General features: G+C 37.5%; 1 protein-coding gene across 2 annotated transcripts in view; it reads right to left on the bottom strand.

Annotated features, from left to right (window-relative positions):
* Positions 1–16864, bottom strand: part of PLPP1 (phospholipid phosphatase 1) — a 110052-nt gene that overhangs the window by 49308 nt on the left and 43880 nt on the right. The window contains exon 2 of one of the 2 annotated variants that reach the window (XM_034960095.3): positions 1070–1221. In XM_034960095.3, the coding sequence (XP_034815986.1) occupies positions 1070–1221 (152 nt within the window). Of the gene's footprint in view, positions 1–1069; positions 1222–16705; positions 16861–16864 lie in introns of both variants that reach the window. The other variant, XM_034960094.2, reaches the window with a different exon arrangement.

The raw sequence follows: 16864 nt of genomic DNA, 5'->3' as shown, positions 1-16864 counted from the left end.
AGGTGATCTGCCCGCCTCGGCCTCCCAAAGTGCTGGGATTACAGGCGTGAGTCATTGCACCCAGCCTTCTACTTTTAACTAACATAAATCTTGTTTATAAAGTCACAAGTTATGGTCAGCAGAGCCATGCAGTGGAAGCATGCTGGAACCATAATATTACAAGCTATGGAGCACAAAACTGTTAAGTTACAGAATTTTAGTAGAGATTATAAAAATCATGTAGTCCAGTCAATAGTCTTATCCCTAGACACATTCTTTAAGCATTTCCACCTGAAATACCGGAAAACAACAGTTACTATTTTAGTTTAAGACTCACTCTTGCATTCAGTACCAGTAAAAATTCTTTCATATTCACTACTAATCATATATAGAACTATAGCTTTTCTCTCCTGTGTATGATATTATCTAAAAATTATTTAAAGTAGGCATGCATTAAAGTTTTAACATCACTTAGCAAAATTTTTCTTTTCTAGAACTCAGTACAGAGGGAGAATCAAAAACGGTAGGTACATACATACAGATACAATAAATTATAAAATGATATCCTATGTATAAAGTATGCTAGAATCATATTGCTATAACATTCAACTATTGATCACGAGATTATTAAAACAATAAAATTAGAGCTCTAACAATCACAGTGACATGGAAAAGATTAGCATAAAATCTATACATAGCCAGCAAGGTTCTTTTCGTGTTTTTTTTTCTGTTTTTTTTTAAGATGGGATGTTGCAGTGTTGTCTGGGCTGGAGTATAATGGCTATTCACAGATGTGATCATCACATATTATAGTATCCAACTCCGAGACTCAAGCAATCCTCCAGCCTCAGCCTCTCGAGTAGCTGGGACTACAGGCATGTCACCATGCCTGGCTCTTATAATTACACATTGTTATTTTTTGACTCCACTTAAAATAGCTGAGATTCTCTTGATCAAATAAAGCATCAATTAAAGGTTTAAAAAGCATACATTGTTTTTGGAGGATTACACATTTAAGCATTAAAAGAGTAACAGAAAATTAAGCCAAGTGCCCAAAAGTTATAAACTTGGAAAAGTGGATTTAACTTACAACGATAATACTGAATGGAATGATTATTCCACCTAATAACGCATAAGGTATGGTGTCTTCTTTGTAAGGGTACTTGATGGACTCATCATTACAGAATACTCCTCGTTGGAAGGGGGTATGCCTTGAAGTAAGAATTGCAAAAGGCAATCCAGCTAGCAAAAGGGAATAAATGAAAATATCATTAAAAAAGAAATATCAAAACTAATTAATGGCAATAATTATCCCACAGACTCTGTCTAAAAATGCATTTGCCATGAAAATAAATGAGAGCACATGTAAAAAAGGAAATGCAGCAATGCATGCAACAGAAGTTAGAAAGATTACAGTTTTAAGATAAAGATGTTTTGTCTACAGCAAACAAAGTGTTCAAATCCTCTATTAACCAATTTAACAAAGAGTTATCTTTCCTTTGTTTCTGTCCAAACACACTAAATGGATTTTGGAAAAATCTCTTCTCACGTTCTTGTTGTCATTTAATCACCAGGTTTTTAACGCTACTTCCAAACCAATTTTTCATGGGCTTTGCTTCCAAAAAGAAAACATTTTAGCATTCCATATTTGGATAGGTCATTGTCATTGGCTAAGCTATCAGAGTATCTAAATAAAACTTTATCCACTCATTTCTGTATTGTCTATAGCAGGCTGAAAGCTGCTATAAAAAGGAATCTGAACTTAAAGTTTCTTTTTTTTTTTTTTTGAGACAGGGTCTCATTCTGTTACCCAGGCTAGAGTGCGATGGTGCGATCATAGCTAAGTGCAGCCTTGATCTCCTGGGCTCAAGCTATCCTCCCGCTTCAGCTTCTTGAGCAGCTGGGACCACAGGCACGCACCACCATGCCAAGCTGGTTAGTTGGTTTTTTTGGGGTTTTTTTTTTGTTTTTTTGTTTGTTTGTTTTTTAGTAGAGACGAGGTCTAGCTATGTTGCCCAGGCTGATCTTGAACTCCTGAGCTCAACTGATCCTATAGCCTCAGCCTCCCAAAGTGCTGGGATTACAGACATGAGCCATTGCACCCAGTCCTGAGCTTAGTTTCTTAAGAAAAGATGACAATGGAGTCAAGCATAAAGGCACCTAACAGAGAGCGCTGTTTTTATCATCAGCGTTTTCTGTAAAGATCATGTCTTATACTCACCTCCTAAAACGCCAAATTTTTGCCTAAATGTGAACTTCAAGAATTCAATTCTCCTTTACTTCACTGAACTTGACCTACTGATTAATACTACAGCATACTGACTAGTACTGTGTTGTAAGAGATGCAGGTTAGCAGAAACCCTCCACATGAGATCTGCTTTAAGACTGACCCAAGCCTGAAACGCTCTCTCCCTAAGTGATCCATGTCCCTGCAGTAATACCATAACCACTAAGCTAACACACTCACTGTAAAAGTGTTGCTTTGCACCAAGACTTGATGACCATTTGCAGTTCTCATTAACTCCACTAAGGCCCTAAAGGCTAAATGACCACCAAGCCTCTGTCACTCTGCCTGAGTGTATTTACCACAAATATCAAACCTGTTCAATCTATTATAAGAGCTAAAAAGGAGAAGCACATGAAATCACATTTCATTCTTAGCTCTTTTATCTTCCCATTTTTCATTTAGACATTGAATACATGAACCAAAGTTTAGTTCTCTGTATTAGTCAATTTGCCAATAGCTGTCAACCCTTTAAAAGTCTTTAAGATGCTACAAGGTTCCCAAAGCTATACTTCTAGTAATGCTACGCCTTAAAAGAAAAAAAAAAAAAACTAATCTAGAGCTGACTTTGCTAACTGACACTTATACTGGCCTTCATATCCCAATTCAGACTATCCTCTGATGCACCAAATAGTTTTCATTCATAGGAATGGGGTAAAATGGCCAAGTTTTCAATACATATACCATGGTTACAATATAACTTCAAAAGAATTTGCACAAACCTTTTGCACTTATCAGCACACACTGTGGAGGTAAATACACAGGGCTGTGATTTTATTATTGGCTGCCCCATGCAGTAACTAAATGCTTAGCCCCCTAATCAATAACCATACTCTAACCCAATGAGCAAATTTATTTTGTACATAAAAAGAACCACTACTTCTTTTTTCTTTTCTTTTTTTTTGAGATGGTGTCTTGCTCTGTTGCCCATGCTGGGGTGCAGTGACACAGTCTCGGCTCACTGCACACTCCACTTCCAGGACTCAAGCAATTATCCTGCCTTAGCCTCCCAAGTAGCCAGGACTACAGGCACCCACCACCACGCCCAGCTAATTTTTGTATTTTTAATAGAGAAGGGTTCTGCCATGTTGGCCAGGCTGGTCTCAAACTCCTGACCTCAAGTAATCCACCCAGCTCAGCCTCCCAAAGTGTTGAGATTACAGGCATGAGCCATAGTGCCCAGCCAAAGAACCTCTATAATCTAATTTAGTCTACACAAAATAATTGAAACTTTCACTGTCTACAAAGCATATTTCTGAATTGGTTGCATTTTCCAATAAACATTTCTTTCTTTTGGAATAGTATATTTAGTATAGAAATTAAATTCACAGGTGTGGTGGCATGCACCTGTAGTCCCGGCTACTTGGGAGGCTGAGGCAGGAGAATCACTTGAAGCCAGGAGGTAGAGGTTGCAGTGAGCCGAGATTGTGCCACGGCACTCCAGCCTGGGTGACAGAGTGACACTCTGTCTTAAAAAAAAAAAAAAAAAGAAAGAAAGAAAGAAAATTCACATATAATAGGATTCGAGTCCAAAACTCACTAGGCTGTGTGTCCTTATTCTCAGAGAAAACATATAGGCCCTAATACACATGCCCAGATGTATTTAGAAATGCTATTAACATGTATGTCCATTAATATTAACGGGTTTTGTTCCCCCCTGACCACAAAAACCATGTTAGAAACTATTCTTAGATTTAGAAAAAAAGTTTGTGGGTATTTTTCAGGATAGTAGGGGAACAAAATAAAACCCCATACAAAGGATAATAGCCCATTTTAAAAAATAAAAATATTCATGTGGGCAAATACTAAGTAAACCCACTGTGCAAGGAATTCCGCTAGGTGCTACCAGGAATACAAATTGAATAAGGCACAGTACATAATTATAGCAGAGAATAAACTGAGGTACAAAAAATTCTGAATGTTCGAAAGAAAAGGAGAGTTGGTGATACCCCTGAGTGTGATATTCGATAAGCCAGTAGTTATGAGAGACTCCATCTCAGCAGAAGGGGTCTAGGACAGAGACAGAGATTTGGGGATAGAAAGGGTCTCTAAAGTCACAGAGGTACAAAACACTGTACAGGATGTATACAGAGAGAAAAGAAGTGGAGGATGAGGCACAGAGCAACAGCAGAGGAAGATGAGGAGAGGAAGAAGATCCACTAAGGCAGACATGAGTGGGGTAAGGGCAGGTCAGGAGACAGTGACCTCACCGTGGCCACATCAGAAAGAGAGGGCATACAGGAGGTGGAGATTGGTCCACAGTGCCCAATATGGCATCCAATGGGATTTCAATTGCCAGTCTTAGTAAAAGAGGTTTTAATAAGAAAGGGTAATATCCAGACTTCAAGTTTTGGTAAGGAAATATAAGAAAATAAGCACGAATCTACCACAAATGTACACTATTCTGTTGAGAGAATCAAGAAAAGAGGCTGCCACCACCAAAGGCCTTAGAAATATTTTTAAATTGATAATAAATAATGGCCAATATTTGCCATTCCTCATATAAGCCTATGAGATTTTGTTTTTTTTTTTTTTTGAGACAGAGTTTCACTGTTGCTGCCCAGGCTGGAGTGCAATGATGCAATCTCGGCTCACTGCAACCTCCACCTTCCGGGTTCAAGCGATTCTCCTGCCTCAGCCTCCAGAGTAGCTGAGATTACAGGTGTGCACTACCATGCCCAGCTAGTTTTTTTGTATTATTAGTAGAGATGGGGTTTCACCATGTTGGCCAGGCTAGTCTCAAACCCCTGACCTCAGGTGATCCACCTGCCTCAGTCTCCCAAAGTGCTGGGATTATAGGCGTGAGCCAGTGTGCCCAGCCAAGATGTATTGAATCAATGTCATTACCCAGTGCCATTTCATTTTCACTAACTATCTAAACCTAAATACAGACCCCTGGAAGGGGATGAAGAAAAAGACCAAACCACGGGTTGTTCACTGACCCACCTAAGGCTCAAAAAGAACAGCTCTTTCAGATTCCTGTTCTGGAAATATGTGAATTTTAACAAAAACTGAGTAAGTCCAAGGTGGCAAACAACACTGAGCCATGTACAAGGAAGACTGGCTGAAGAAGAAGCTGAGAACAAAGCAGGTCTACAGAGGAGGAAGCAGTGACTAGCCTGGTCCCTGAACGGGTGAAATGGGAAAGTAGCTCTGGCTCCCCATTGCCAAAAGGCCTCAGTGATCTTGCTGTTTGGGGTTATTAGAGCACCTTTTACCCTTTTCAACAAAGCCCAATTTTACTTAATCTAGTTAGAATTTCTACTCCTTGAAACCAAGAGAGACAAAGCAAAATCAATTATAATTTAACCATTCCTCCTACTTTGAGAGCATGTAGGTTATTTTTAATTTTTTGATTACCCTATGTGATGCTATAGTGAACATTTCTGAATACAAATTCTTGTTTGCATTTCTAGTTATTTCCTTAAGATATATATGTATGTGGAATTAAAAGATACAAACATTAAATCCTTGATAAACTATTCCAAAAGGGTTAGTGCACACCATCAACTTACTTCACCAGACACAGTGTACAAAAGTGTGGAGAAATGCAAACATTTAAATAGATACTTGATGTTAACTTTGACATTTACTGAAGATTTCAAGGCAAAAGTGAAAGAGTTCCCTTTCTTCGTTTATCAAATCAAGTCAAAACCCTTTTCCTTTCACCTGAAAGATTATATCTCTAAATCTCTTTCATCATTTCTCAAATGACTACCCTTGTCAAACACTGTTTCTTATTACTTGAGCTGGCAAAATTCATTTTCACGCTCCCTTTTTTTAAATTGAGGTATAATTTACATACCATAACATTCATCCATTCTAAGTATATATATAATTCAATGGTTTTGGTAAATTTATATAGCTATGCAACATCACCACAATCTAGTTTTAGAATATTTTCATTACCCCCCAAATTCCCTTGAGCCCATTTGCATTTAATCCCTGCTTCCACCAAGAAACCCAGGCAACCACTCATCTGCTATCTGTCTCTACACAAATTTGCCTTTTCTAGACATTTCATATAAATGGAATTATACAATATGTAGTATTTTATATGTGGCTTTTATCACTCAGCATAATGTTTTCGAGGTTCATCTGTGTTACAGCATGCATTTTGTTCCTTTTTATTAATGAATAGTATTCAGTTGTATGTATATACCACATTTGGTTTACCCACTCACCAGTTAATGGACATTTAGATTGCTTCCAGTTTTGTGCTATTAAGATTAATCCTATGAACATTCATATACAAGTATTTTTGTAGATATGTTTTCATTTCTAATGGGTAGATACCTACAAGTGGGATTGCTAGGTCATATGGTAAGTTGATGCTTAACTTTTTAAGAAATTGCCAAACTGTTTTCCAAAGTTGTTGCACCCTTTTACATTCCCACATTCCGCTTTTTGATACATTCACTAGTCAGCCCATGACTCAGGTTCTCTGCATAGTAAACTCATACTCAGCTATAAATAAACACAACTTTCTATATTTTACCAGTGAATATTTATAATGGTTCAAGACAGAGTATGTGATATGGTAACTTACTGCTTCCACAAACCAAATACCACAAGAACACTTCGCCGTCCTTTATTAGAGACAGGAAAGGACAACATATGAACATGGTCACACCACATCTTCTTTAACTTCCTCTTGCACAAATGCTCAGGATCTTGGAACCATAATACAAATACTAACAGTTTTAGTTAGAAATATTGGTGCTGGGGTATCCAGCAAATCTGGGAAACTGGTTAAAAACTCTTTTACATGTGAAGGGACTCTTCTAATATTAGCGAAAATTACAAAACTGCCTTCACAAAATAATGTTTTAAGGATCACCTATATAGCACCATGGATATATTGTTCCTTTTTGTTGCTGAACAGTATTCCATTGTATGAATCTAAAACATACCAGATGCCCAGGAGAGAGTGGCATGCAACTTTAGAGACCACAGTAGCAAATCACTAAGGGATACACTGCCTTGGGGATGACAGCAGCTGGCAACAGTCTGAGAAATCCTGACACACAGATGGCAGGTGCCTTGGGATTTACTGTGAGATCAAGTACCACCTCAATAGTTTGGAAGAAAAAAAGACCCCATATGCAGACCAAAAGACCCACGGAATAGAAAGAACTGTGTCCACTTGTGAAATATTTCAGGAAATACATTCTTCTCTTAATGCCTGAACAAGTAGAGAAGAATGTGGATGTAGGCTAGAAGCCTGAAGAACCCAGACATATAGGTCAGACTGTCAAATAATGGAGCTATTACTATTTTGTTAATAAAATTGCTCATAAGAATTGAGAATCAGTACTTTCCACAATGCTGTGGATAGGAAATGCAGCTACACATGAGAATAAGTAAACAAGAAAATAAAACTTTTTTCCAACCTAAGAAACCAATCTCCACAGTACTATATTTCTACAATTCTAATAGACATTTCCTCCATATTTTAAGATATCTCCAAAGAGGGAAATACATATATATTTATATTTTTATTTTTATAAGATCTATAAATATATATTTATATAAGATACATCCAAAGGGGGAAATATAAATATTTATAATTATATATTTATATTTAAATATTATATTTAAGTATTATATTTAAATTTTATATATTTATATTTCCCCCTTTGGAGATATATATATCTCATACATATATATATAGTATATAGTATATACACACACACACACACACACACACACACACACACACATATCTCCAGTCAGGATACGCATTCAATGTAAGTCTCCTTTTTCCCCCCTCACCCCCGAAAAACTGTTTTAATGAGGTATCTGATAGCAAGAGATGACTTGGAAATATGGTCAGTTTCCAGAGTTAAGCTGAATTTTCATGGTAGTAGTCATTATCAAACATAAACAACAATCTTATTCTATTTAACATTTTGTAGTTTTTCATAAAATTTTCTACCTCAAGTTATTAAACACCTATTACATGCCACTAAGGTTACAATGGTGAGCAATACAGACCATTCCTACCCTAGTGAAGATTATTGTCTTACTGCCTATAGAGGTGAAAATAAGAAATGGCAGCACAGCGCCTATGTCCCCATGAAAACAAGGGAGAAATGACAAACAAATGTGAGCAATAGACTGTTTGGATACCAGCTTCCTGCACCAGTACAGGAAAAGGACAGCAAGAGAGATGTGCCTTGCCATAAAACCTAACCAACTCCAATCTCCTCTGCTATGCAGGGTAAAATTCTAAAGCCACTTCGCCATAAGAACACTTTACTTATATAGTACTTTACACTTTATAAAAATAAACTTATTAACCCACTCATTCTTTCTTCCTCAAGACTAGCAATTTCTTATTACCATTTAAGTAAGCTATTCAAAATAATAAAAATTATACCTCAGTTACCTGCTTTGTGGGCAGCCTCTCTAAAAAAATATTATTTTTTCAAACAATGTACCAAAAACAAAGAACTTCAGAAAATCCACGTATATATAGTAAATAATCTCCCTCATCTTCCAAAACATTATCAAATCCCAAACTTTTCAAATGTGGTATTCCACAACAATTCAACCCAAAAAATGTATCCTGTGTTACTTCCCCCAGGTGTTAACAAAGGGAGTAAAAGTGATTTTTTAAAATTAACTTAGGAGCACTTAGACTACCAAAATTAATAAAAAATATTTCTTAATATTTCTTAAAAAGTCGTATTTTATCCTTTAAAATTGTGAATATTGTCTACTTAATATATTATTACACTAGTAATATTTATAGTGAAAATCTGATTAATCAATGCCAGAAAAATACAAGTGCTTAATGGTATACAAAAGCTAGACATTTTTCATTATGCTAACACACAAACAACATCAGTTGAAAAGGATAATTCAAAGTACATTATTCGAGGCTAGGTGCAGCGGCTCATGCCTGTAATCCCAGAACTTTGGGGAGGCTGAGGTGGGCAGATCACATGAGGTCAGGAGTTCAAGACCAGCCTGGCCAATGTAGTGAAACTCCGTCTCTATTTTGTAAAAATACAAAAATTAGCCAGGCATGGTGGCACGTGCCTGTAATCCCAGCTACTCGGGAAGCTGAGGCACAAGAATTGCTTAAACCCGGGAGGCAGAGGTTGCAGTGAGCCAATATCATACCACTGCACTCTAGCCTGGGTGACAAAGGGAGACTGTCTCAAAAAAAAAAAAAAAAACTACATTATTAGAAATTTTGGGTTGAGAGGCTATTTCCATTTCTGTATTTTTTACACTTAGAATGACTTTGCAAAAATCTCCAACCAAAAACTATAACAATCCACATCCTAGAGTAAAGGAATTTTAATAGACCAATACTTGGTCTATTAAATGGAGATATAATGGGATTTTAAATAATGCATATTTCTGAATTAACCTAGAACACAGGTTTTTTGCATATTAAGATATGTTTACATAGATGTTCTACGATGAGCTACTAACTCACTATGCAATGCACGCTTAAGATAAAGTTCATCATTAATAGACAGTGACAAAGGCTCTTTAGTTGACTAAACATTAGTTAACCAGCTGTGAACCCTCTTCTCAACTAGGCCTCAACCTTGGCCTTTCATGTCAGCCTGTCCTTGCATGGTGTGCAAGGACAGGACATGCCCAGTCTTAGCAAAAGTCCTGCTAAGTCAGCTAAGCAAGAAGCCCCTCATCATTGATATATGATTAAATTCCTCATCTCCCACCTTTGATACATAAATCTTTGGCCTGCCTTAACAAGAATCTCCTACCTTTGATGTCTCCTCTTCGTGATTTTCCATCCACTGATTCCCCTCACCCATAAATCCACCCCCTTCTCCTTGTTGTAGTCAGAGTTGAGCCCTCCGCTATTGCACTAGGTGCAATAGTCTTGAGTAAAGTTTTCCTTACCATTTTAACAAGTATCAGAATAATTTTTTTCAACAATAGAAACCCATATTAGATGGAAAGTTTCCAACTCCTAAGTAAACTTGGGTTGGCAGATTGAAAGGAAACAACGAAAACTTTTTTAAAAAATATTAAATTGTATCAAACCAACAACTGAGTGCTTTAAACACTTTCAAGGTACCAAGGCTATAGGTAAAAAATACAGAGACTGGGGTCTATAACAAAGAATGTGGCCTTTGTCCCTGGGAGAGAGACTCGAAAATCTTACAATTTCCTGAGTAATAGGAGGGTCTTTGTTATTCTTGAGCCCCTTGGTTCACACCTGGGTTTATGCTAATGAATGACTCAGGATGGGGGCTGGTCACACTAACCATGTGATTAGGGGGACAGGGCTTTAAACCAGCTCAACCTCCAGGTAGGTGAGGGGAACTAGAGATCAAGTTCAATTGCTTGGCATGATTCAATCAATCATGACTACATAATAAAACTCTAATAAAAACAATGGACACTGAAGGTTGGAGGAGCTGCCTGGTTGGTGAACATATCAATGTGCCAGAAAAGTGACACATCTTGATGACATTGGGAGAGGACAGAAAAGTTCTACATTCAGGCTGCCCCCCACCCTGAGACCTTGACTGTGTATCTTAATTTGGCTCATTCTGATTCTTTATAATAAAACTATAATCATAAGTAAAATGATTTCCTGAGCTCTATGAGTTGTTTTAGCCTATTACTGAACCTGACAGAGTCACAGGAACCCCCAGAGTTGCAGCCTGGGGAACTTCAAATTTGCACCTGAAAACTACAGTGAAAGTAGTCTTATTGGGGACAATGACCTTAAATCTGTGGAGTCTCATGCTAACTCCAGGTGGTTAGTGTCAGAATTGAATTACAGCATGCTGCAACACAAAAGACAAACTTTCCACATTCAAGGAGTTACATGGGTATGTGTAGATCCACTCAGGTTCACGGACAACCAATCACTTCTAAAAAGCCTAGTCAGCTACGTAGACTGCTGAGCCACAGGACAAGGAGTGAAGTTTGATTTACTGTGAAATCTCAAAACATAGTTATTTTGATCTTTTTTTTTCTTTTGGCACTTTCTTAGAAACAGACAAAATCCACACACGTAACAGTTAAGCTTCCACAATGCTATGTAAAAATGGGTATATAGTTAAGGCATTTAAACTTCAGGTATATGAAAATGAAAACAGAAAAACTTCTAATGGGTTTTTAAAAAATAAAAATAGGCTTCCTTATTTGAAAAAACAATGTTCAAGGGAGGGGAAAAACAGAAAATATAAGAGACCAAATGAAAATATCTCATATACCAATAATCCCACTATTCAGAAAGAACGATTACTATTCTTCTCCCTCTCAATATATTACAAAAATCTTTCTATGTCAATATTATCAAAAATTATGAAATATCATAATATTTCATCACTAGAATAAATCATAAAACAGTCCCCTACAGCTGAACTTACTTATTTCCAATTTTCTTCTATAAAAAGTACTGTAATCAGCTGTCTTGCAACTAATTCTCTACATGAAACTTTTATTTCCAAGATAAATTCCTTCCAGTATAATTTATAGGTTCAACAATATACTCTTTTTAATGCCAATTTATACCCCTGCCAGATTTGTGTATGAGAACACCTGTTTTCTATGCTTGATAAGCTGGGAAAGTTCTTACCTTTGCTACTGTGACAGGCCAAACTGTGTTCTCAGTGTTGCTTTAATATAAACTTTGATTTCTTAAGACTTAGTCTTAAGAAATGTTAAATGTTAAAGCATTTCTTTATATTTCTTGGCAATTTTCTTCCACTGACAGCTTTCTAGTCATGCCCTTTCCCCATTTTTCTTTGAGGTAGTCATCTGTTTTTCACTAAGTTATAAAATATATAAAGTGGCTGGATGTGGTGGTTCACACCTGTAATCTCAGCACTTTGGGAGGCCGAGGTGGGTGGATTGCTTGAGGTCAGGAGTTCAAGACCAGCCTGGCCAACATGGTGAAACCCCATCTCTACTAAAAATACAAAAAATTAGCCAGTTGTGGTGGCACACGCCTGTAGTCCCAGCTACTTGGAAGGCTGAGGCAGGAGAATCACTTGAACCCAGGAGGCGGAGGTTGCAGTGAGCTGAGATCACACCACTATACTCCAGCCTGGGCAACAGAGCCAGACTCCATCTCAAAAAATACAATAAAATAACATAAAATATATAAAGTGATTAAGCCTTGGTCGGGCGCCGTGGCTCACGCCTGTAATCCCAACACTTTGGGAGGCCGAGGCGGGCAGATCACGAGGTCAGGAGTTTAAAACCAGCCTAACCAACATGGTGAAACTCCATCTCTACTAAAAATACAAAAATTAGCGAGGCATGATGGCACACCACTGTAATCCCAGCTACTTAGGAGGCTGAGGCAGGAGAATCGCTTGAACCCGGGAGGTGGAGGTTGCAGTGAGCCAAAATCGCACCATTGCACTCCAGCTTGGGCGACAGAGCGAGACTCCACCTCAAAAAAAAAAAAGTGATTAAGCCCTTTTCACAAACATCCATGTACATTTCCAGTTTAGGTCACCATAAGTAATACAATCACTCTTTAGAAAAAGTTTAATAAGTTGGTCACAAACATTGGCTATACTGTTATTTTAGGCTAAGTATTTTTGCTAAAAGGTTATGCCATACAGTAATCATCACTTAAGAAAAGCAACTACTTACAGTCAGTACTCAAGTCGATTTAAAATAGCCTATTAAACATAGGTAAGTTTTCTATCCTGAAACTACAAATTTTTAAATTTAGACAAAGTATATTATTCATTGCAACATATGGATTTGAGATTTAATACTAACTTTATTGTTACTATCATTACTCTGAAAGTTTGTACATAAAAAGTCTTGCCTTTTTCTAGAAATATAAGAATTTATAAAAGTAAATGTATAATGAATTACCAAGGGAGAAGGTAGAACTACACAAAGCCAAAAATGATGGAAAAAAAAAAGTCTGGTGTCAAATCTAATATGGATCATTAAAACCCAAAAACAAAAAAAAAAATGTAAAAGCCAAATAATGCAGAAATCTATAGTTTTCTGAATATGGCACCTTTTTGGATAGCTAAAGAAGAAACAGTAAAGAATATATTTCTTAAAAAGATTATGAACCTCGCATTGTAAAAATAAATCACTGCTTTAAAATATAGATTTTCTATCACCCCAAATCTTAATTCTGATCAAATTATAAGGCACATTATATGAAAGTTATGTTAAGCATAATTCATTTTATAGAAAATTATTTTCTATATATAACAAGAGATGTTATACACAAACTATTAAAACAAACAAATCTACCCTAAGAATTTGCAAGAATTCCTTCCTGCACATTCAAGCACATTTAAGGCCCAGAAACTGGCCAAATACTACTTCTTTAATTAAAAATAAATTGGCATTAGGTCGGGCGTGGTGGCTCACGCCTGTAATCCCAGCACTTTGGGAGGCCGAGGCTGGTAGATCACCTGAGGTCAGGGTTCCAGAACAGCCTGACCAACATGGTGAAACCCTGTCTCTATTAAAAATACAAAAAATTAGCCGAGTGTGGTGGTACTGCACGGCAGTTGCAGTGAGCCAAGATCATGCCACTGCACTCCAGCCTGGGCAACAGGACAAGACTCCGTCTCATAACAAACAAATAAATAAATAATTGGCATTAAAATATTTTTCCAGGTCAATTCTAACAGCAAACTCACAGGAATTAATCAAAGTTTGATACTAAGATTGATACAAAGATTGATACTAAGTCTTTTTCCACCCCTTTAAAAAAAAAAAAATTTAGCCCTATTGCTATTTAAGCTGCTTGATATTATAATACTATAACTAAAAAAAAAAAATTGTTATAAAGATAAGTAAAAAAACAAAGCACAAAACTAAATCTGTGGTGTGCTCATAATGATATAAAAACTGTCAAACTAGATTGGGTGCGGTGGCTCATGCCTGTAATCTCAGCACTTTGGGAGGCCGAGGCAGGTGGATCACCTGAGGTCAGGAATTCAAGACCAGCCTGGCCAACATGGTAAAACCCCGTCTCTACTAAAAATACAAAAATTAGCCAGGTGTGGTTGTGTGTGCCTGTAGTCCCAGCTACTCGGGAGGTCAAGGCAGGAGAATTGCTTGTACCTGGGAGGCGGAGGTTGCACTAAGTCGAGACTGTGCCACTGCACTCCAGCCCAGGCAACAGAGTGAGACTCCATCTCAAAAAAATAAAAATAAAAAACAAACAAACAACAACAACAAAAAAAAATGTGTCAAACTAAAGGAAACATCAAAATGCTACCAGTAGTTGTCTTCAAGTAGTAGAACTAAGGGCTATTTATTTTCTCTTTCTACTTTATAATAATTTTTTTAATTAATAAAAGATTATGGGCCAGGGGCATGTTGCCAGGTGGCCAACACAGCGAAACCCCATTTCTACTAAAAATACAAAAATTAGCTGGAAGTGGTGACAGGCACCTGTAATTCCAGCTACTTAAGAGGCTGAGGCAGGAGAATCGCTTGAACCCGAGCTGAGGCAGAGTAGATTGCTTGAGGTCAGGAGTTCAAGACCAGCCTGGCCAACATGAAGAAACCCCATCTCTACTAAAAAAAATACAAAAATTAACTGGGCATGGCAGCGCACGCCTATAGTCCCAGCTACTCAGGAGGCTAAGGCAGGAAAATCACCTGAACCTGGGAGGCAGAGATTGCAGTGAGCCAAGATTACACCATTGCACTCCAGCATGGGCGACAAGAGCAAAACTCCATCTCAAAAATATATATGTGTTATTATTACAATTAATTTATTCACTCTCAAGCAATTATCTCCTCAAATACAGGGGCAAGTTTTTCTTAAAAAAGAAACTTTATCTGGCAACAGTTGCTCAGAATCATGGCTACCACAACTACTTAGTACTTCATATAGTACAGAAACACCATCTATTGTCATCCAAGTGGCAGTACTTCCCTGCACATAGTTTCTCCTAAGCTGAATAACTAAAATTTAAGTAACCAGTTATGGTGGGATGTATTTCTTAGAAAAAGAAGTATCCCCTTAAACTAAATGCTAGATTTTTCTCATTTTACTCCCATAAAAGTAGCTATAATCAAATTAGAATTATATGAATATATTAATACTTATACCTCTTAGAACATAATAAAATCCTGGACCCCTTCACCTTCAAAATACTGAGCTGCAGCCCATTAGAAAAAAATCTACCAGACAAAAAGGCAAAATGAACTCAGATATATAAGCTGAAAAAACAAACAACTAGGTTATTATTCTTAGCCAATTTGGAGGCAAAATAGAGAGAGAAAAGCCAGCCAGTCCTACGGCAGAACAAGGCTACTGAGTTTACTGAGACACTAAAGTTTTGTAAGTCATATATCTAGGAAAGGCAAGTAACAAGACAGGTGGCCAGAGGAGAAATAAGGTGTGATATGCTGCACTGCCAAGACACTCAAGGAGGTAAATCTTCACCTTGCTCCTTCCCTTCTATTTCCAAGTCACATAAAATGACAATGGCAAGATTTAGGAATGAGAGCCAAGGGTAAAGAAAGTAGGCATAATATCCCAAGTGGCAATCTTAACCTAGTTTGTGAATCTTAAACTAGAATGAAAATTTTTAATTATTTAACAGTGAAGCCCAATATTGTCCTACAAACTGATGAACTATCTGAAGGACAGTACAAAGTAAGAAATAGTGACGTTTCTTTTCTTTTTTTTTTTTTTTTTTTGAGATGGAGTTTTGCTCTTGTTGCCCAGGCTGGAGTGCAATGGCATGATCTTGGCTCACTGAAATCTCCACCTCCTGGGTTCAAGCGATTCTCCTGCCTCGGCCTCCCGAGTAGCTGGGATTACAGGCATGCGCCACCACGCCTGGCTAATTCTTTATTTTTAGTAGAGACTAGGTTTCTCCATGTTGGTCAGGCTGGTCTCGAACTCCTGACCTCAGGTGATCCGCCCATCTCGGCCTCCCAAAGTGCTGGGATTACAGGTGTGAGCCACCACACCCGGCCAATAGTGACATATCTTAATGTATTCTGATAATTTTATTTTGCACATATATTTGTGGTCTTTCTGCTGAGTTTGTTTTCTCAAATTTAATATGCAAACGTTTTCCTTTTTCATGGCCTCAATTTCCACTTAACAGTATGATAAAGCAAGCATAATCTTAGTTTCAGCTCTGCCGTACGATAGCTTACTGGGCTTTAACAAGTGTCTGGACCTAAGTTTCTTCATTTGTTTACTGAGAGGAGTTGATCCAAATGACTCAAAAAGACTCTCCTATTCAAAAATAATCATTCTATCATTCTTCAGAATCACATCAAGTTGTTCTGGGTAACATCCACCTTTAACTGGAGAAACACTGCCTCTGGACTAAAACAGTGGGTATATTCCTCAAGCAATCATTCACCATATCAACACTGGTGAAGACAGTACTGTGGATTTACCCCCGCCCCAACTCCATGCTTCATCCAACCTCCAGCACAACAAACCCATCACTACCTACTTATTAATTTACTTACAGAGGAAATGGGCAAGCCAACCCCCACTAGGATGAGGACAGTGGATGTGACGGTACTGTCATGGTACGGATAGTTGATGCTGTTGTCTTTACAGAAAAAGCCTCTCTGAAATGGATATATTTGGCCCAATTTTAGAACAGCCATAGGCATGGAAGCTGT

The sequence above is a fragment of the Pan paniscus genome, chromosome 4, assembly GCF_029289425.2.
Source record: "Pan paniscus chromosome 4, NHGRI_mPanPan1-v2.0_pri, whole genome shotgun sequence".
Classification (NCBI taxonomy): domain Eukaryota; kingdom Metazoa; phylum Chordata; class Mammalia; order Primates; family Hominidae; genus Pan; species Pan paniscus.
This window is presented reverse-complemented; position numbering and strand designations above follow the sequence as displayed.